Consider the following 21905-nt stretch of genomic DNA (forward strand, 5'->3'; position numbering starts at 1 on the left):
TGGGACTCCTACACGAGTGTTATTTAGTTTAGTTGAGTTCCTAATTTTAATTAATTTGATGTACCACGTGACATGCAAAATGGTTGCCACCAAAATTTTGGCACCGTTGCCAGGGAAGAATAACTAGTAGTGTGTGTTTATTTTGGATTAAACATTGATTTTCTTTGTTAGCATCTTGATTGATTTGATTGCTTATTTCTCTTTGTAATTTCATGTTGGTTTGTCTTGAATTGTTAAGTGCTTAAATGTTCATATTATCATGTGTTTGAAACTTTATGCTCTTGAATCTTCTAATTTTGAGTGCTAGTGTTGTAGTGTAAAAACAAGAGATTTCTTTAGCATGGATCCATATTTTCAGAATTTTGGAGGTGGAATGGAGAATCAGTATTTTCAGCCTAAATATCAAATTTACCCAAACATGGATCAACAAAATAGGTATGAGTCATTTTCTAATGGTTTTAATGCTAATTGGGTGGATAATTCATGTTTTAGGTATGAAAGTGCACAAGGACAATTTATTGAGCCATATCCAACCTACCCGAATTCAAATGGGTTTCAAGAGGTTTCAACATCTTTTTCGCCATATCCTTTTCAACAAAATGAACTTCAAATGGATGAGTCAATATGGAAACTTAGGGAGATTATGCAACAAATGAGCAAGCATCAAGAGCAACAATTCTCAAGGATACAGAACATACAGTTACAATTGGATCAAATTGCATCATCCATTATTCAGTTACAAACACAAAGTGCCAGTGAGGAGTTGGATTGTGGAGCTCTTGTCAGGCCTGACACTGCATCTACTACTTCACTAGATTTTTTAAGTATTTTTTATTGTTGTGATGATGTAGTTGAACATACTTTTGATTCTACTAATGATGTTGCTTTAGATGTTGGAAATGATGCAACTTTTGTTGCAGAAGATGATTTAAGTGTAGGGGAATGCTTACTGGAAGCATTACCTCAAGAATCACCATAAATGGAAGTTGATGATGTAAGTGTAGGGACTTTTGCTATGGAACCAAGCACCCAAGAATCACTACATGAAGTTGTACATTCACCAGAACAAGAGTTTGAGCCATTATTTGATGAAAAGGAGGTAGCAATCACCACTCCAGGTACCGTTCAATATGACAAGGTGATGCTTTCTTATAATTTTTCAGAGAATTTAATAGAGGTACCAATTGTTGACTTTATTAGGTGTGATTCATTTCTTGAAATATTTTCTACTCACACTAATATTCTCCTATTTTCTTTTTCTCCTATATGCATGTGGGAGGTGTTTCCTTTTATTGATGTTGTAGGAGAACATAATTAAGCTTCCGGAGTGGGTACTAAATCTGAACCTGTTGGTTGCTACTCGGAAAGCCTAGAGGTTCCACTGTACAAAAATTTTGTACAAAGGTCTGAACCTTTTCCTAGCTACCATGTGTTCTTTTAAATTAAATTTTGGATCGCCTGCGGAACTTAACACGTTTGATCCAAAACTTAATCTATTTGTTCTTTTAGGTTTTGACTTGGATCTCCTGCGGAACTTAACACGTTCGACCCAAATCACCTTAAGTTATTAATTCCATTAAATATTAATTTCCATAATTGGTTCCCAGTACTGACGTGGCGAGGCACATGGCCTTCTTGGATATGGGAGCAACCACCACCGACTAGACAAAACCTTTTATAGAAATCTAATATTTAATTTCCTAAAATAACTTTAGGTTAATCGAAAAGAACAATCAAATCACAAGGAAAAATAAAACAAAAGAACACAACTTCGAAAAACATATTCGAAATACTAGAATCGTAAGCCTCTTGTATTTGGTATTATTTCCAAAAATAACTAGTATGATGCGGAAAGAAAAAATACTAGTTATACCTTTTAGAAAGACCTCTTGATCTTCTACCGTATTCCTCTTCTAACCTCGGACGTTGTGTGGGCAACGATCTTCCGAGATGAGAATCCACCAAAGCACCTTCTTCTCCTTTCTTCAAGTTTCGACACATAGCTTCCAAAAGATGAAGATCTTTTTCCACCAACCAAGCTCCAAGGGATACAAGCTTTCTCTCCTCCTTCTTCTTCTTCTCCAAGTAGTATCCGGCCACCACAAGAGCTCCAAGCAAATAGAGAAGGTTCGGCCACCACCAAGAGGAAGAGAGGAAGAGAGGTTGGCCGGCCACAACACCAAGGAAAAGAGGGAGAGAAATAATAGAGGTTGTTCACCATGAAGCCTTCTCTACCCCCTCTTTTATAATCCTTGGTCTTGGCAAATAAGGAAATTTAATTAAAAACTTCCTTAATTCTTTTGCCATGAAAAGGAAAAATTTATTTAATTAAAAACAATTTTCCTTTTCTCAATTTACATGGCCGGCCACACCAAAGCTACAAACAAGGAGAGTTTTAATTAATTAAAACTTCCTAATTTGTCTCCAGAAATTTATAAAATTTCTCCAATAATTTAATCCCTTCATGATTGGTTTATAAAAAGGAAATTTAATAAATTAAAATCTTTCTTTTAAACATGTGGATAAAAAGAAAGTTATCTCTAAAAATTAAAATCTCTTTTAATCTACAAATAAGGAAAGATATCAAATCTTTTCTCAATCTTTTGTAGAAACTAATAAAAGAGAATTATTAATTTTTAAACTCTCTTTTAAATCATGAACATGGTTAAAAAGGAAAGTTTTCTTAAAATTTAAAATCCTCCTTTAATCAACAAATAAGGAAAGATTTCAAATTTTAAACTCTCTTTTAAACATGTAGATGATTTACAAATAAGGAAAGTTTTTACCAAAAATTAAAACCATCCTTTTAAACTACAAATAAGGAAAGAGATTAATCTCTTCTCTTAATCTTTTGTAGAAAGTTATAAAAGGAAATTTTTAATTTTTAAACTCTCTTTTAAAATCATGATATCCACATAAGAAATAATTTTAATAAAAATCCTTTTAATATTCTAGTGGCCGGCCACCTACATGGCTCATCCACTTGGTCTTGGCCAGCCCTAGCTTGGGTTCCAAGCTAGCTTGGCCGGCCCCATTGGATGGGTAAGAAGGTGGGTATGGTGGGTATAAATCTCTATATACTAGAGGCTACGATAGGGACCGAGAGGAGGAATTGGTTTTGGTCTCCCGATGAAATTAAGCATCCCGTGTTCGCCCCGAACACACAACTTAATTTCATCAATAATAATTCATTCCACTAAAGAACTATTATTGAACTACCGCACCAATCCCAAATTACATTTTGGGCTCCTTCTTATTATGAGCGTGTTAGTCTCCCTGTGTTTAAGATATCGAATGTCCACTAATTAAGTGAGTTACTGACAACTCATTTAATTAATATCTAAGTCCAAGAGTAGTACCACTCAACGTTATTATCATGTCGGACTAAGTCCACCTGCAAGGTTTAACATGACAATCCTTATGAGCTCCTCTTGAGGACATTATCAACCTAGTATCTCTAGGACACAGTTTCCTTCTATAATCAACAACACACACTATAAGTGATATCATTTCCCAACTTATCGGGTTTATTGATTTATCGAACTAAATCTCACCCATTGATAAATTAAAGAAATAAATATCAAATATATGTGCTTGTTATTATATTAGGATTAAGAGCACACACTTCCATAATAACTGAGGTCTTTATTCTTTTATAAAGTCAGTATAAAAGGAACGACCTCAAATGGTCATACTCAATACACTCTAAGTGTACTAGTGTAATCATATAGTCAAGATAAACTAATACCTAATTACACTACGACCTTCCAATGGTTTGTTCCTTTCCATCTTAGTCGTGAGCTACTGTTTATAATTTATAAGGAACCGATAACATGATCTTCTGTATGTGACACCACACACCATGTTATCTACAATATAAATTAATTGAGCAACTACATTTATCATAAATGTAGACATTTGACCAATGCGATTCTTATTTCTAGATTAATGTTTATACCAAAAGCTAGGCTTTTAGTATACACTCTAACAGAACCGCCTTCGACATCCGGAAAGAATTTTGAAGGGAAAAAGGATGAATAAAAAGAATTTGAGTGGAACTTTGATTACTCCATTACCGGCATGGATACTTCTACTAAATCTTCTTCAACCACCGGGAAAAAAGGGAGTTTGTTCCAACTTAATTTCCTTTTGCATTTTAAGTCATGCTTAATGTTTAGTCTTTTCTTTAATAAATTCTTTGAGTGCAAATGTTGATTTTCTTATTGCATTTAGTTATGTTTACGATTGGTAGTTTCCTTATTGCATTTGATTTTGAGCGTGAATAAGAAAATGGCACCCCTAGCAATTTTTCTATAACATGTTAGAAGTGGGGAATGTGAGCTAGATTTGATAATCTATTTTGGAGCTTAATGTAAATAATGGATTTTTAATTTTTCTCAAGGTTTCTACTTAATGACGGAAATTTGATTGATAAATTGGATTGATACTTTTTCATGCCTATTGAGGATGAGCCTTAATTGAGTGATGCATTTGTGTTATTGCAATCTAGAACTTGTTCTGATTCTTTCAAAATCACAATCCAATGGATTAAATCATGTTTATGAAGGTAAATCTGTTTGTTTCTTTCTTCCACACAAATTCTTGCTATTTTTCTTGATAATCATCATATCAATCTATGTCTTCTCATTTGTAAATCTTTTGGATGTGGATACATGGTTTGTTGTATGATGGATATTTTGGCAAGGTGGACTAAGTTGAAGAGTGGGGGAAGAGTTTTTGGATGATATGTGTAGATTACATTTTTGGATGCATTTTCTTATGGCTGAAATTTTTGATGTTTAAGGTTAAGTTTGATTGCAATGGAGGTTAACGTTAGAGGATCTGTAGTAATTGGATGCATGAAGAAGTTTGGAGTGGTTTAAGATTAGGAAGAGAAATTGCTAAACGATTGTTTTTGTGAAGGATTCCTTGAGCAACCTGATAATTCTGTTTTTGAATAGCAAGGTTTTAAATCCAAAGCTCTTAATGATGTAATGGCAAACCGAATTATTCCTTGAGCTAAATCATGTATACAGCAAGTTTAAATAGTTTTGAATGCTGGAAATTGTTACCTTGGTGATATTTTCAAATTATTCGAAGACATGTTGAAGAAAGTTTTGAAATGCTAGAATCTGAGCATTCTGTTGGAGGTGCTGCCATGAATTGTGCCATGTCTGAAATAGAAAAGCAGAAATGCTGTTGGAGTTGGAATTTTACAGAATAAAGGAACTCAGAGTGAGTTGTTCTATGGAGAGTTGAATTTGGAATGTTATAGTAAGTAGAATCTGCTAAATAATATGCAGGTTTTGGATTGTAGAACTGTACCAGATTGTATTTTCTATTTAGGTGGTGCTGTGAACATAATCAGGAATAGATGAAAAATGCTGTAGTAATCAAATGTACAGAAGAACTTCAAGATAGAAACTTAACCATTCAGTTGCAATAATTCAGAAGTGAAATGCAGTTTTTGATGGTGAAAAAGTTTATTGGTTTCTTAACAATACACAACATTGGAAGACAGAAATCAGAGGCTGAAATCAGATGCACAGTGTGACGACCCGCCTTCTACTGGCTAGGCTGTAAGGCCGGATCGTCACATTATGCTGTGCTAAGCTATATCCATGACCATTACTAAGTCTAGGTGCAGAAAGTTGTACCAATTTAAACCTTGCTAAGCTAATACAGGTTCTTTGTCCTACATGTGCTGAGGGATGCAATCTAAGGTATACATGGCATATCCTACATCCCCTATGGTCAAGGAGCTGAATTACAAGGTTTCCTGGTCGAAACCCGGCTTCCCAATCGATCCAGATTGAACTCAATCGATTGCAGGCTGTTGGATCGATCCATGGATCGATTCAGATTGCTACTGTGCTTGGGGTAATATCCTGGATCGATCGGCTGATCGATCCAGGCTGGCCAATCGATCCAATGATCGATTCCAGAGCTCTCTGTTCACGGGAGCGATTTCCCGATCGATCGAACGATCGATCCCTGAACTCTCTGTTTGCGACAGAATGCGACTGGATCGATCGGCTGATCGATCCAGAAGCTTACTGTTCGCGGAACCAGGCTTCCCAATCGATCCACTGATCGATTGAGGGCCCCCAATCGATCCGCTGATCGATTGAGGGCCCCCAATCGATCCGCTGATCGATTGGGGTTTCTGATTTCGCAGCAAGGCTCTGATTTCCGCACTGTTTCGTGCCCAAATCACATAAACAAGTTCTAAAATGGCTGGGAAACATTCTAACAACAAATATTTAGTATTCTAAGCTTGGCCTAGTGCATAGTTCACTAGTTCATGGCATTTAAACATACTTAAGTGCGGAACAAATAAAATGCTAAAGAGTTCTAATGCTTAAAACAAAACTCGTTAGATCCCTAAGATCTTTATTCCAAGTTCCACCCACACACATCTTCATCGCATTGCCCTCCAGCCTCCGCTAGTCCATCTTTCCTTTACCTTTATCTGCAGTATAAGGAAAAGAGTATCTGTAAGCTTTCGCTTAGTAAGAAACCATCTACCTCACAAAACATGCATACGATGCAATTTATGCTTTGAAAACATGCTATTTGAAATATATGCTGAACAGGTGAGAGCATGGCATGGTATCATACAACATGGAAACCAAAACTGATCATGGAACTATCACGTGTATTAATAATGAAGAACTAAGCTGAAGCATGAACTGAGCTAAGCTAAAACTAAGCTAAAACTGAATTTAAACTGTATACACAACTGATTTGTGAGTTTTGAAAACTATTTATCATAATAGATGAAAATACATAATCATGCTGCTGATGGGCCCAGCAACTATACTTGCTGTGCGTGCATCCCTAACTAGACTCGGATTTGCAAGTCCCGAATTTAGTAGGGTTTACTAGGCTATCTAAACCTAGGGATGACTGTGGGAGCCCAACCCAATGGACATCTAGTCCAGTACAGTGCCACTGCTAAAATAAAATACTGGTTATAGCTAAATTTTCTTATCTTGCTATTTCTAGGTTATCTGAACCTAGAGCTAGGTTATCTGAACCTAGAGGCGACTGTGGGAGCCCACCCATTGGACCGTAGTCCCATATAAGCTATAGTAAAACTGCATATACTAGATAAATGCTTCTATCGCATTTAGTTAAACTATTAAAATGCCTAAGTCGCATTTTAATTGTGTTGAACATACTATCGAGCACTTGGCGTGCGTTGTTGCACACCCTATGTGCCAAATATCCATATACTACTAAACTAAAGCATGCAATCACACGAGAACTACTTATACTGCAGGTGAGGGGTTTCTTACCTCTTGCACTAGTTTCTTACGATTCTAGTCGCTAGTTTTGCCGAAAAAGAGGTTTCTCTGACGATCTTCTTGTGTCTACGTGCTCTTCTCGCGGAGAGGAGCGTCCTCATATCCGAGATATTGCCGGAAGGTGTTCCTATTGCCCTTGGGACGGAACCCTAGATCTTTTCTTGTGGTTGGCGCCGAGAGATGAGGGAGAAGAAAGGTTCGGCGGGATTAGGGTGAGGAAGAGGAGAGTTAACGTTTAGCACCAATAACTCTTCCCTTAATTCCCTATTTATATTAAGTGGTAAATATGGCCCACCTCTAACATAAATATAATTGATTCTCTCTTCTTTCAGCACGGCCCTGCTGGGTTCTCCTGGTTACTAGAGTTCACCTTAAGTCGTAGGTCCCAATAGGTCTCGGGTTCGATTCCCGCTTAGGCCATTTTACGTTTCTATTTATTTTTGCTATTTCCGCTACTCTAAAAATTCCATAAAAATATTCTAAAATTCCAGAAAAATCATAGAATATTTCTAAAATAATTTTGAGAATTTTCGGGCGTTACAATCCCCCATACCTTATAAAAAGTTCGTCCTCGAACTTAGAATAACTCTGGGTACTTCTGTCTCATACTAGCTTCTGTCTCCCATGTTGCCTCTTCTGTGGTGTGATTTTGCCAAATAACTTTTACTAATGGTACCTCCTTGTTCTGCAATTTCTTAATTGCTCGGTCTATTATCTGAATAGGTCGACTGTCATAGCTGAGGTCTTCGCGGACTGGTACCGACTGGGGCTCAATCACCTGGGTGGTATCTGGGATATGCTTCTTCAGCATAGAGACATGAAATACATTATGGATGGCTGACATCTCTTGTGGTAGCTCTAGCTCATATGCTACCTTGCCAACTCTTCTAGTGATAAGGTATGGTCCCACATATCTGGGACTTAGTTTGCCCTTCTTCCCAAAACGCATTACTCCCTTCATGGGAGCCACTCGGAGAAATACTGTATCTCCAACTGAAAACTCTAAGGGTCTGCGCCGTGTATCAGCATAGTTTTTCTGGCAGCTCTGCGCTGTCTCTATCCTCTGGTGGATCTGCTGTATAGCTTGTTGGTTGCTACTCGGAAAACCTAATGGTTCCACTGTACAAAAATTTTGTACAAAGGTCTGAACCTTTTTCCTAGTTACCATGTGTTCTTTTAAATTAAACTTGGATCGCCTGCGGAACTTAACACGTTTGATCCAAAGTTTAATTTATTTGTTCTTTTAGGTTTAGACTTGGATCTCCTGCGGAACTTAACACTTTCGATCCAAATCACCTAGGTTATTAATTCTATTAAATATTAATTTCCAAAATTGGCTTCCAGTACTGACGTGGCGAGGCACATGACCTTCTTGGATATGGGAGCAACCACCACCGACTAGACAAAGCCTTTTAAGGAAAACTAATATTTAATTTCCTTAAATAACTTTAGGTCAACCGAAAAGAACAATCAAATCACAAGGAAAAGAAAAATAAAAGAACATAATATCGAAAACTAATTCGAAATACTAGAATCGCATGCCTCTTGTATTTGGTATTTTTACAAAGAAATAAAACTAGTATGATGCGGAAATTAAATACTGGTATACCTTTTCTTTTGCAAACAGAAACCTCTAGGTCTTCTACCGTATTCCTCTTCTAACTTCGGACATTGTGTGGGCAATGATCTTCCGAGATGAGAACCACCAAGACACCTTCTTCTTCCTTCCTTCAAGTTTCGGCCAAGCAAAAACTTCCAAAGGATGAAGAACTTTTTCCACCAACCAAGCTCCAAGGGATGCAAGAAACAAGCCTCCTTTCTCTCCTTTTCTCCAAGCTATATCCGACCACTTTTATGTCTCCAAGAGATGATGAAGTCTCGGCCACAAGAAGGAGAAGAGAAGAAGAAGGGGAACCTCTAGGGGCTGGCCACACCAAGGAAGAAAAGAGAGGAAGAAAAAGAATAGAGTCGTTAGCCATGAAGCCTCCTCTACCCCCTCTTTTATAATCCTTGGTCTTGGCAAATAAGGAAATTTAAATAAAAACTTCCTTAATTCTTTTGCCATGAAAAAGAAAATTTATTTAATTAAAAATAATTTTCTCTTCTCCAATTTATTTGGCCGGCCACCTCTTTCTCCAAAACAAGGAGAGTTTTAATTAAAACAAAAATTAAAACTTCCTAATTTGTTTCTAGAAATTTATAAAAATTTCCAATAATTTTAATCCCTTCATGATTGGTTAATAAAAAGAAATTTTATAAATTAAAATCTTTCTTTTAAACATGTGGATAATTTTCAAAAAGGAAAGTTATCTCTAAAAATTAAAATCTCCTTTCAATCTACAAATAAGGAAAGATATTAAATCTTTTCTTAATCTTTTGTAGAAACTAATAAAAGAGAATTTTAAATTTTTAAACTTTCTTTTAAATCATGAACATGATTAAAAGGAAAGTTTTTACCAAAATTAAAATCAACCTTTTAATCTACAAATAAGGAAAGAGATTTAGCTCTTCTCTTAATCTTTTGTAGAATCTTATAAAAGGAAAGATTTAAAATTTTAAACTCTCTTTTAAATCATGTTATCCACATAAGAAAAATTTTAAAAAATAAAAATCCTTTTATTTTAATTTGGGCCGGCCACACCAAGCTTGAACCCAAGCTAGGGCCGGCCACCTTGAAGCACCCATGAACCAAACTTTGGCCGGCCCCTATGGGATGGGTAAGAAGGTGGGTATAGGTGGGTATAGTACTCTATAATTAAGAGGCTACGATAGGGACCGAGAGGAGGAATTGGTTTTGGTCTCCCGATAAAATTAAGCATCCCGTGTTCGCCCCGAACACACAACTTAATTTTATCAATAATAATTTATTCCACTAGAGAACTATTATTGAACTACCGCACCAATCCCAAATTACATTTTGGGCTCCTTCTTATTATGAGTGTGTTAGTCTCCCTGTGTTTAAGATAACAAATGTCCACTAATTAAGTAAGTTACTGACAACTCACTTAATTAATATCTAGCTCCAAGAGTAGTACCACTCAACTTCATCGTCATGTCGGACTAAGTCCACCTGCAGGGTTTAACATGACAATCCTTATGAGCTCCTCTTGGGGACATTCTCAACCTAGATCACTAGGACACGCTTTCTATAATCAACAACACACACTATAAGTGATATCATTTCCCAACTTATCGGGCTTATTGATTTATCAAACTAAATCTCACCCATTGATAAATTAAAGAAATAAATATCAAATATATGTGCTTGTTATTATATTAGGATTAAGAGCACACACTTCCATAATAACTGAGGTCTTTGTTCCTTCATAAAGTCAGTATAAAAGGAACGACCTCAAATGGTCCTACTCAATACACTCTAAGTGTACTAGTGTAATTATATAGTTAAGATAAACTAACACCTAATTACACTACGACCTTCCAATGGTTTGTTCCTTTCCATCTTGGTCGTGAGCTACTGTTTATAATTTATAAGGAACCGATAACATGATCTTCTGTGTGTGACACCACACACCATGTTATCTACAATATAAATTAATTGAGCAACTACATTTATCGTAAATGTAGACATTTGACCAATGTGATTCTTATTTCTAGATAAATGTTTATACCAAAAGCTAGGCTTTTAGTATACATCCTAACATAGCTGCTGTGGTATCTACTACTAGATCTGTCTGAAGTTCTAGTTCTTTCTGTTCACCACTTTCATACCAGCAGATTGGAGATCTACACCTCCGCCCATAGAGAGCCTCGTAAGGTGTCATACCAATAGTGGCCTGATAGCTATTGTTGTATGCAAATTATGCTAAGCTCAGATATTTGCACCAACTTCCCTTAAAGTCTAGGGCACATGCGCGGAGCATATCTTCGAGTACCTGATTTACTCGCTCCGTCTGATCATATGTCTGGGGATGGAAAGCTGTGCTAAATTTCAACTTAGTGCTCAACGCTGACTGTACACACTCCCAGAAGTGAGAGGTGAACCTACTGTCTCTGTCTGAAATGATGGTTCGTGGGACTCCATGCAGTCTGACGATCTCCTTAAGATACAACTGAGCTAGTTGCTCCATGGAGTAGGATATCCTGATAGCTAAGAAGTGGGCTGATTTAGTTAACCTGTCGACTATTACCCAGATGGCATCGAAACCATTCGTGGTTCTGGGTAAGCCCACTATGAAATCCATGGAAATATCTTTCCACTTCCATTCTGGAATCTGAATAGGCTGCAGAACTCCTCCTGGTCTCTGATGTTCTGCCTTGACCCTCTGACAGGTCAGACAGGTGCTAACATATCTAGCGATGTCTCTTTTCATCTCGGGCCACCAAAAATGTTTCTTTAGATCTTGGTACATCTTGGTGGATCCTGGATGCATCGCATAAGGAGTCCTGTGGGCCTCGTCTAAAATCTTCGTCTTTAGTTCCTCCTGATCTGGAACACAGAGTCTGTCACCAAAGTATAATACCCCACTATCGGACACTCTAAATTCTCTTCTTTCTGATTCTGCTAACCCTTGCTTGATTTTCTGAATTTCAGGATCCTGTTCCTGAGCTGTCTGAATGTCACCAAGCAGGTTAGATGCTAATGTCATAGTAGAGAGCTGTCCTACTATAAGTTCGAGACCAAAATCTATGATCTCTTTCTGTAGGGGCGGTGACATGGCTGCTAGGGATAGAAAGGTAGCATCGGACTTTCTGCTAAGTGCGTCTGCCACCTTATTGGCTTTTCCTAGGTGGTAGAGGATGCCTATGTCATAATCTTTGACCAGCTCAAGCCATCTACGCTGTCGCATATTCAGATCCTTCTGAGTGAAGAAGTACTTCAGACTCTGATGACCTGTATACACTCTGCACTGAGCTCCATACAAGTAATGTCTCCAAATTTTGAGAGCGAACACCACTGCTGCAAGCTCAAGGTCATGAGTAGGGTAATTCTTCTCATATTCCTTGAGTTGTCTGGAGGCATAGGCGATCACCTTGCCATTTTGCATCAGTACTGCTCCTAGTCCCAACTTAGAGGCATCACTATAAATATCAAAGCTGTATGTGTTCTCTGGTAGAGTCAAAATGGGAGCACTGGTCAATCTCCTCTTTAACTCACTGAAGCTGTTCTCGCAGTCCTCTGTCCACTGAAATTTTCTGTTCTTTCTGGTAAGAGCTGTCAGTGGGGAGACTATTCTGGAGAAATCCTCTACAAACTTTCTGTAATAACTTGCTAGTCCCAAAAAGCTCCTGATTTCACTAGCATTCTTGGGTCTTTTTCAGTTACTCACAGCTTCTATTTTGCTGGGGTCTACCATAATACCATCCTTGGAGATGATGTGACCCAGGAAGGACACCTGATCTAACCAAAATTCACATTTCGTGAACTTGGCGTACAGTTGGTTCTGCTGAAGGGTCTGCAATACTATTCCCAGGTGCTCTGCGTGTTCTTCCTGAGTTCCTGAATAGATAAGAATGTCATCGATAAACACAATAACAAATCTATCTAGGTAGTCCCTAAATACTCTGTTCATGAGGTCCATGAAAGTAGTTGGAGCATTTGTTACGCCAAAGGGCATGACTACGAACTCGTAGTGTCCGTATCTAGTCCTGAAGGCTGTCTTGGGTATATCACCTTCTTTAACTCTAACCTGGTGATATCCTGACCGTAGATCTATTTTAGAGAACACTGCCGCTCCCTTTAGCTGATCAAACAAGTCATCTATTCTGGGAAGAGGATACATGTTCTTAATCGTGACTTGGTTCAGTGCTCTATAATCTATACACAGGCGCATGCTCCCGTCCTTCTTCTTCACAAACAATACAGGCACTCCCCATGGTGAGTGACTAGGGCGTATGAAACCCTTGTCAAACAGCTCCTGTAATTGCTCCTGAAGTTCCTTCAGTTCTGCTGGGGCCATGCGGTAAGGTGCTTTGGAGATAGGATTTGTACCGGGAATGAGCTCTATCTCAAATTTAATCTCCCTATCTGGTGCTAGGCCTGGTAACTCCTCAGGGAAGACTGCTGGGTAGTCATATACGACTTAGACCTCTGCTAGCTGTTGGTCCTTGTCCTGACTGGCCTTGACTACATGCGCTAAAAATCCCGTACATCCTGAATCTAACAATTTCTGTGCCTTTAGAGCTGAGAGAAATTTCTTCGTTTTTCTCTTTGGTTCTCCGCTATACTCAAATTGTACTCCTGCTTCAGGTTGGAATATGACTTTCTGTTTACGGCACTCGATAGAGGCACCGTATCTGATTAGGAAGTCCATTCCAAATATGACATCGTAATCAGTCATATCTAGCACTATCAGATCACAAAAGAGCTCTCTGTCTGCTATAATGACTGGCACTGCTTTGAGCCAGTGCGTGGACGCCATTATTTCTCCTGAAGGTAGTGTTGTCAAAAACTGACCACGGAGTACCTCTGGAGGTATCGCTAACTTTTCGGAAAATACCCTAGATACATAAGAATGGGTTGCCCCAGTATCGAATAAGACAGTTGTACTTTACTATAAAATACTGATCTGACCTGTAACAACTATCGAGGCATTCGCTACGTCCTCTCTGGTTAAGGAGTAGATCCTCGCATTTGTCGTAGCTGGAGGGGCTTCTAGTCTGCCCTGGCTTATATGTGGACCATCTAAAGCGGCCTGCATCTGATGTAGCTGTGCTGGCTGGCCTCCATACTGTATCGGCTGTGGTTGAGGAAGACTTGTCTTGTTCGGGCATTGCTTAGCCATATGCCCTTCCTGTCCTCATTCAAAGCATCCTCGTGTGCCCTTGCGACAAACTCCTGAGTGAAATTTCCCACAAGTAGCACATTTGGGATAACTAGGCTGTTTGCTGGCTGGTCCTCCCTTTGGGTAACTCCCTGGTTTGCGCTTGTTGTTGGAGTTCCCTTTCCAATTAGAGCTGTGGCCCTGTTGTTTCTGAGTACCTGAGCCTCCTTGCCCTTTGGACTCTGAGAGGACTTGCTTCTGCTGCTTGATATTGTTCTGATAGTGCTCGGTGGTCAAAGCTGCGACTAGTTCTTGGTGATCTGCGGCCATGAACGCCACCATGTTCATTGCTATTTCGGCCTCGGCATCTTGAGCATCAACCGGACTCGTTCTTTTTCGATGCTAGGCATAGGCGAGCCAATCTATTGAATTTCTTCACGGCTTCCTCCATCGATAGGTTGCCTGACGAAACTCGGTGAACTCGTCGTAGTGGCGGTTTGTGACCGCATGTGAAAGAACTCCTCGAAGAATTCTTTCTCAAGTCAGCCCATGTCATCGGTTTCTTGGGCGCCGCTCTAATTCTCTCCACCACATACGTGCATCTCTGTCAACCAGAAGGAGGCGCACTTCACCTTTCGTGTTCTGGCCATCGTACTCTCCAGTATTTTGAACCGGGCTTGAGCATCCCAAGGTTCACTGGTGCACGAGAAGTTCTCGGGCTTGACTCTGCCACTGGATCGGATAGGCTTCTCTCTTTGCCTCTGCTGGCGGGGCGTAGGCTATACTGGTGGAACCTCTATAACTCTGGGATTGCTATGTTTGGTTCTGACGGTGGGAGTATTCTGCTAATTAGCCTTTAATGTGGCTATCTCCTGCTGCTGCTCTGCTAGCTGCAGTCTGGGGGAGGCACTGAACTGCCTGCCTCATGCTGGGGCTCAGTAGCTGGTGCCCTTCTAGCTGAGCATCCTCGTGTCATTTCTAAAGGAACAAAGGACATACATAACTAAAGCATCTTGTTTACATAGCTAATACTACCACAGATAAGCATACTTTAGTTATCTATAAATATAAAAGCAATAAACATAACAAAGTGAGAGATATTCTTACTTGGAAGCTGCAGGTTCAATGCTGATGTGTGTGTAGGAAGTATGGAGCTTTCTGCTCTGATACCACTCTGTGACGACCCGCCTTCTACTAGCTAGGCTGTAAGGCCGGACCGTCACATTATGCTGTGCTAAGCTATATCCATGACCATTACTAAGTCTAGGTGCGGAAAGCTGTACCAATTTAAACCTTGCTAAGCTAATACAGGTTCTTGGTCCTACATGTGCTGAGGGATGCAATCTAAGGTATACATGGCATATCCTGCATCCCCTATGGTCAAGGAGCTGAATTACAAGGTTTCCTGGTCGAAACCCGGCTTCCCAATCGATCCATATTGAACTCAATCGATTGCAGACTGTTGGATCGATCCATGGATCGATTCAGATTGCTACTGTGCTCGAGGTAATATCCTGGATCGATCGGCTGATCGATCCAGGCTGGCCAATCGATCCAATGATCGATTCCAGAGTTCTTTGTTCACGGGAGCGATTTCCCGATCGATCGAACGATCGATCCCTGAACTCTCTGTTCGCGATAGAATGCGACTGGATCGATCGGTTGATCGATCCAGAAGCTTACTGTTCGCGGAACCAGGTGTTTCTGATTTTGCAGCAGATTGATCCCTGAACCACTGATCGATTGAGGGCCCCCAATCGATTCGTTGATCGATTGGGGTTTCTGATTTTGCAGCAAGGCTCTGATTTCAGCACTGTTTTGTGCCCAAATCACATAAACAAGTTCTAAAATGGCTGGGAAACATTCTAACAGCAAATATTTAGTATTCTAAGCTTGGCCTAGTGCATAGTTCACTAGTTCATGGCATTTAAACATACTTAAGTGCGGAACAAATAAAATGCTAAAGAGTTCTAATGCTTAAAACAAAACTCGTTAGATCCCTAAGATCTTTATTCCAAGTTCCACCCACACACATCTTCATCGCATTGCCCTCCAGCCTCCGCTAGTCCATCTTTCCTTTACCTTTATCTGCAGTATAAGGAAAAGAGTATCTGTAAGCTTTCGCTTAGTAAGAAACCATCTACCTCACAAAACATGCATACGATGCAATTTATGCTTTGAAAACATGCTATTTGAAATATATGCTGAACAGGTGAGAGCATGGCATGGTATCATACAACATGGAAACCAAAACTGATCATGGAACTATCACGTGTATCAATAATGAAGAACTAAGCTGAAGCATGAACTGAGCTAAGCTAAAACTGAATTTAAACTGTATACACAACTGATTTGTGAGTTTTGAAAACTATTTATCATAATAGATGAAAATACATAATCATGCTGCTGATGGGCCCGACAACTGTACTTGTTGTGCGTGCATCCCTAACTAAACTCGGATTTACAAGTCCCGAATTTAGTAGGGTTTACTAGGTTATCTAAACCTAGGGACGACTGTGGGAGCCCAACCCAATGGACATCTAGTCCAGTACAGTGCCACTGCTAAAAGAAAATACTGGTTATAGCTAAATTTTTTTATCTTGCTATTTCTAGGTTATCTGAACCTAGAGCTAGGTTATCTGAACCTAGAGGCGACTGTGGGAGCCTACCCATTGGACCGTAGTCCCATATAAGCTGTAGTAAAACTGCATATACTAGATAAATGCTTCTATCGCATTTAGTTAAACTATTAAAATGCCTAAGTCACATTTTAATTGTGCTGAACATACTATCGAGCACTTGGCGTGCGTTGTTGCACACCCTATGTGCCAAATATCCATATACTACTAAACTAAAGCATGCAATCACACGAGAACTACTTATACTGCAGGTGAGGGGTTTCTTACCTCTTGCACTAGTTTCTTACGATTCTAGTCACTAGTTTTGTCGGAAAAGAGGTTTCTCCGACGATCTTCTTGCGTCTACGTGCTCTTCTCGCGGAGAGGAGCGTCCTCGTATCCGAGATATTGCCGGAAGGTGTTCCTATTGCCCTTGGGACGGAACCCTAGATCTTTTCTTGTGGTTGGCGCCGAGAGATGAGGGAGAAGAAAGGTTCGGCGGGATTAGGGTGAGGAAGAGGAGAGTTATCGTTTAGCACCAATAACTCTTCCCTTAATTCCCTATTTATATTAAGTGGTAAATATGGCCCACCTCTAACATAAATATAATTGATTCTCTCTTCTTTCAGCAAGGCCCTACTGGGTTCTCTTGGTTATTAGAGTTTACCTTAAGTCGTAGGTCCCAATAAGTCTCGGGTTCGATTCTCGCTTAGGCCATTTTACGTTTCTATTTATTTTTGCTACTTCCGCTACTCTAAAAATTCCATAAAAATATTCTAAAATTCCAGAAAAATCATAGAATATTTCTAAAATAATTTTGAGAATTTTCGGGCGTTACACACAGAGATGCATCAAAGGGTTCTGTTTTGCTGGGAATTGAGTTGTAGATACTTAATTGTATTCAAGAAGCATTCAAGATTGTATCAAGATAGAAGATTGTATCATAAGCTTTGAAAACAAATCTGGATAAAATAGAATTTCGAAATTTCAAAAACTGTGTGAAGTTGAAACAAACAGATTTATCAGTAAGACTCCAATTGAAGATCTGGTTTCCTTAGTGTCTCTCTTATCAAATCCATTCTAAAATTGAAATTAAGAAGTTACAGAAATAGTAAATTCTTGTAGTTACTGAAATCTAGTAAAAAAGGATCAAAATTTGAAATTCATTTGTAGAGCATCATTCCACTCGTGGAGCATTTTCAATTGGAACAGAATTCTGGAACTTGAAAACCTGAAACTGAACAAATTGAGGTTACTTTAAGTCTTGAAGAGTATTCAAATGATAACAGTCATGGACAAAGAAACTGAAGCAAGTGTTGACAGTAAATGTAGAAATATGTAGATTCAAAAACAAGATTCTATGCAATTTTTGGAAAATGAGTTGTAGCAAGCTTAAATTGCTTAAGTCCAGAAATCTTTGGAGGATGTTTTGATAGGGATCTTAAGAGGCCAGATGTAAGAAATCGGAACTTTTGGAGGGTAGACGATGTTGAGTTGATATAAAATTCAAAAACTGTACAGAAAACCAAAAAACCTGCAGTTGCTGTGGTAATTGGTTTTTATAGCAAGCTGATCACTTAAAAATTGAATTCTAGATGTTGTTCTTGTCTTGTTAAATGCTAATTAAGTTTATCTAGAGTTTCCAAGATTTTTGGACTGAGAATCTGATATAGAACAGTGACAAAAGCTGGGAACTGGATATTGAATCTGAATCTATCCATTCTGCAGTTGAGTTAGAATTCTGAATTGGAAGTCTTTTAAGGTATAATTCGAGATGAATTGAGTTAGGACTTGCTTAGGATTAAATGTGAAAGGAAAGCTACAGAAATAGAGGATATAAAATGATGGAAAAGGAGCTGAAACTCATTAATACAGGAAGTTGATTCTGATTTCAGGAAAACAGATTTGGGTTACGTTTCCTTGATATTTTTTATTAGTAATTAATGGAACTCAAAGTCTTTTGACTCAATATCAAATGAACCATCTTCTTAAGCTCAACTTTCTAAAAAATTTTGCAGAAATCATTTTGTATCAGAATCTGGATACTATGTTCAGGTTAAATTTGAAATTGCAGACTTATGTTAGATTTCTGTTGGGCAGGATTTTGAAGAGTATTTGAATGTTAATTCTTTCCATTGGCTATTACAGATATATGATCTTGATCCACTGATGATTAAACGAGTAATGAAATGCATAAATTTTGAATTCTAGCATTGTGCCAAATTCTGTGAAGTTGCAGAAATTTGCTGAATTTATTGAGTCTGTTGAGCATTAGTTGAGTTTCATTGCTCGAGACAAGAGAGGATCTAAGTGTGGGGGAAGGTAAGGTATGATCTAAGTTGTCTCATTGGTTGAATGCATAATTAGAGAACAAGAAGGTTTAAATTGGTACTATATCAGATGATGAAAATGAGGTGCTGAAATTAGAATTTCAGAGCTGAAATTCAGGGTTATTTTGCAATTGGTCAGTGATGTATTACAAGGAAAAGCTGTAGAGTTCAAGGATTAGTAGGATCATTAGTTAGAACTTAAAGGAACTTAAAGGAAACGATTAGAAGGGAGGCGCACAGTGAGTTTTTCAGATCAACAGGAAGGAGACAAATGCAATAAAGGTTAAGTTTTACTATGCAGTTTTTGTGCCGGAATTTTGAAAGGCTAAGAACTGAAGTTAAGTAGATGAAGATTGTTGGATTTGGAAATGAATTAAATGGTTTTCAAGGATTAGTTAGTAGAGATGAATTCATTGAAATTAAAGGAATGGGACACTGAAATTGTTGATCAATGGTGAAGCAATGGGAAGAAAGTGAAGGAAGTAGGAAGTATGGCCAAATATTCATTTATATAGCATTTTTTATATCCATGTCTTCCACTAAAGTTAAATCTTTCTTTCTTATCTTTTCTTTGAGCTAATTCTTCCTTTTCTGATCTTTTCTTACAACTAGTGCTTTGATGTGCACTTAATTCATGTTCTTACATTTTCTTTTCCATGATTAACCTTCATATTGTGATTTGTATCCATGATCATGGTAGAGAGTAGAAGATAAGCAAGCATATGGTAGTGCAAGAAGCACAAGTAACATGAGTGCTCTCCATTTTTGTGATTACATGTGAACTAGGATGAGGGTCACAAAAACTCTATCTTGTGAGATTTTTAGTGTGAAATCAATTCCAATTTATTTATGATAGATGGAAATTATTATGTGGTTAACCAAGAGTAAAGGTTGAAGCCCATGAATGCTTGAGAATTTGGAATATGATAATCTTAGATGGTTTACTTTCTTTATTTTCTAATCATGTTTAGGAATCTATTTAGGGGGTGCCATTTAAGTAGGATTTAAGTTTTTCTTTACTTGCACGGGACGGTCAAGAGTAAGTGTGGGGGATTTGATAACCATGATTTTACTACACTATTTTCATTCATCCAATCATGGTTTGATGTAGTCTTCATAGATAGAACTCATATTTACATCATATTTTATGCATTGTATCAATTTTAGATTTAATTGTAAATTACTTTAGTATGACTTTATTTGATGCTAATATTTAAGTGTTATTTTGTAGGCATCAATGGCTCTTGGACTGGATGAATTTGAACCAAATTCGTGCTCGGATCAGAGTTTTAACGAGACGATCAAGCTCCAGAATAATCATAGTCGTTCATTGAAGATCGGAGAGATCTGGGCCATCCATCAAGAATCTGGTCCATCCGACCTAATGAGGAGTAGATCTCGTCCATTGATGAAGATCCAGAGGTTTTGAGCCAAATCTGAGTTCAATCCAACCGTTGATCAAGCCTAAGAAATCTGGACCGTCCGATCAGATTGGAGGAGGTTTAAAAGCCGCGAGAAGCTACAGTGCTTCTTGAGCTCGGCGTTCGTAATTCTATCCTGTTCCTGCGTCTTCTTCATCAGTGACGCCGATGCTTCCATTCCATATCCAGAGCTAAGATTCAATCTCCTTCATCGCCGCCGAGCTATCTACGATCCGACCACCAACAATTCAAGGGGCAGAGCAACAATTTATGGGCGCTCCCCGATTGTTGACTTGTTGTCTGTGAGCTTCATCCAAGCCAAGATTTGAGGGTGTTCCCCGATCTGAGTTGTTGTCATACTCACTAGAGGATTTGAGGGTGTTCCCCGGTTCTTCAGAGGGCTATCCATATTCATTTCACCTCGCGTCTTCGGATTCAGCAAGATTTGCTCTGTTCTTTGGCGGCTGGTGATTTCGGATGAATCTGAGCTATTTAGGGTGTTCCATGTAGCCTCAGACTTCTCCTGAATGTGCTGGGGATTCAGTGGTTAGTCGGTGATTGCCCGAAGGGCGTTCCCAGAGGCAAATCTGTGTTTCGACAGAGAGGAGGAATTGAAACTCGGGTTTGGTTGTGGAATGCCATTTAGGCTTTTGTTTTTGTTTTTTTTGTTTTTTGGATTTTGTCTTTGAATTGTGCTCAAATTTGCTCAGATCTGAAGATCTGATTTCTTTTCCTTACATTTCTTCTTTGATTCAGTTCACTGCAGTTCATATCTGATTTTCTTCGCTGAAATCCCAGTCATGTTCCGCTACTAACCTAGTTTTGCAATTCAGATTTGATTTCTCAGTTTTGTTTCCTGCTTTCTTTGAATTTCTGCAATTGGATACTTGTCTAAACTATTAACTTAGTTTGCAATCTATTTCCTGTTTTGAATTAGAAGTTAAATTGTCACAAGTTTGTTTAGTTTTGGTAATTTAGATAGCAAATCTTGGTGCTATTCAAATGATTTGTTGATACTATGATTAAGCCCTTGAGTTCAATAGTTTAATTCGGTTGTGATGGGGAAGTTGAGATTATTTCAGTCTTTTCAAGTGAATTTGCACTTATGAGTTTTATTGATACTGTGATGGTGAATTTGAGAGAAAGTAATTGATTCATTTGATTCAATGATGCTTAATTGTTGTTAGCTTGAGGATGTAAGAAGTCGATTTGTGAATTAATTCTAGAATTCACACACACCTACTAGTTATCCTTGGAAATATTCGACTTGGGACTCCTTACTACACGAGTTTTATTTAGTTTAGTTGAGTTCCTAATTTTAATTAATTTGATGTACCATGTGACATGCAAAATGGTTGACACCAGCCCTCAATAACCTTTATAAGGCAGTCTCGACCAGCAGCTTAAATTAATCACAATTCAACAACCCTTCTTCCGTGTGCTGCTCAAGAAACGTTCCGACAAAGCTATAACAAGACTCCGACAACCAGAAGTTTCAGTTTGC

The 21905-nt window shown here is 38.5% G+C and overlaps 1 protein-coding gene across 1 annotated transcript in view; it reads left to right on the forward strand.

Moving 5' to 3' along the window:
- The first annotated feature begins 979 nt into the window (after nt 1–979).
- LOC122013633 overlaps nt 980–21905 on the forward strand; it is a 49751-nt gene continuing 28825 nt past the window's right edge. Inside the window, exon 1 of the mRNA XM_042569883.1 lies at nt 980–1118. Within this exon, the coding sequence (XP_042425817.1) occupies nt 980–1118 (139 nt within the window). The remainder of the gene's footprint in view (nt 1119–21905) is intronic.

Source organism: Zingiber officinale, chromosome 8B (genome assembly GCF_018446385.1).
Source record: "Zingiber officinale cultivar Zhangliang chromosome 8B, Zo_v1.1, whole genome shotgun sequence".
In the NCBI taxonomy this organism is placed as follows: Eukaryota; Viridiplantae; Streptophyta; class Magnoliopsida; order Zingiberales; family Zingiberaceae; genus Zingiber; species Zingiber officinale.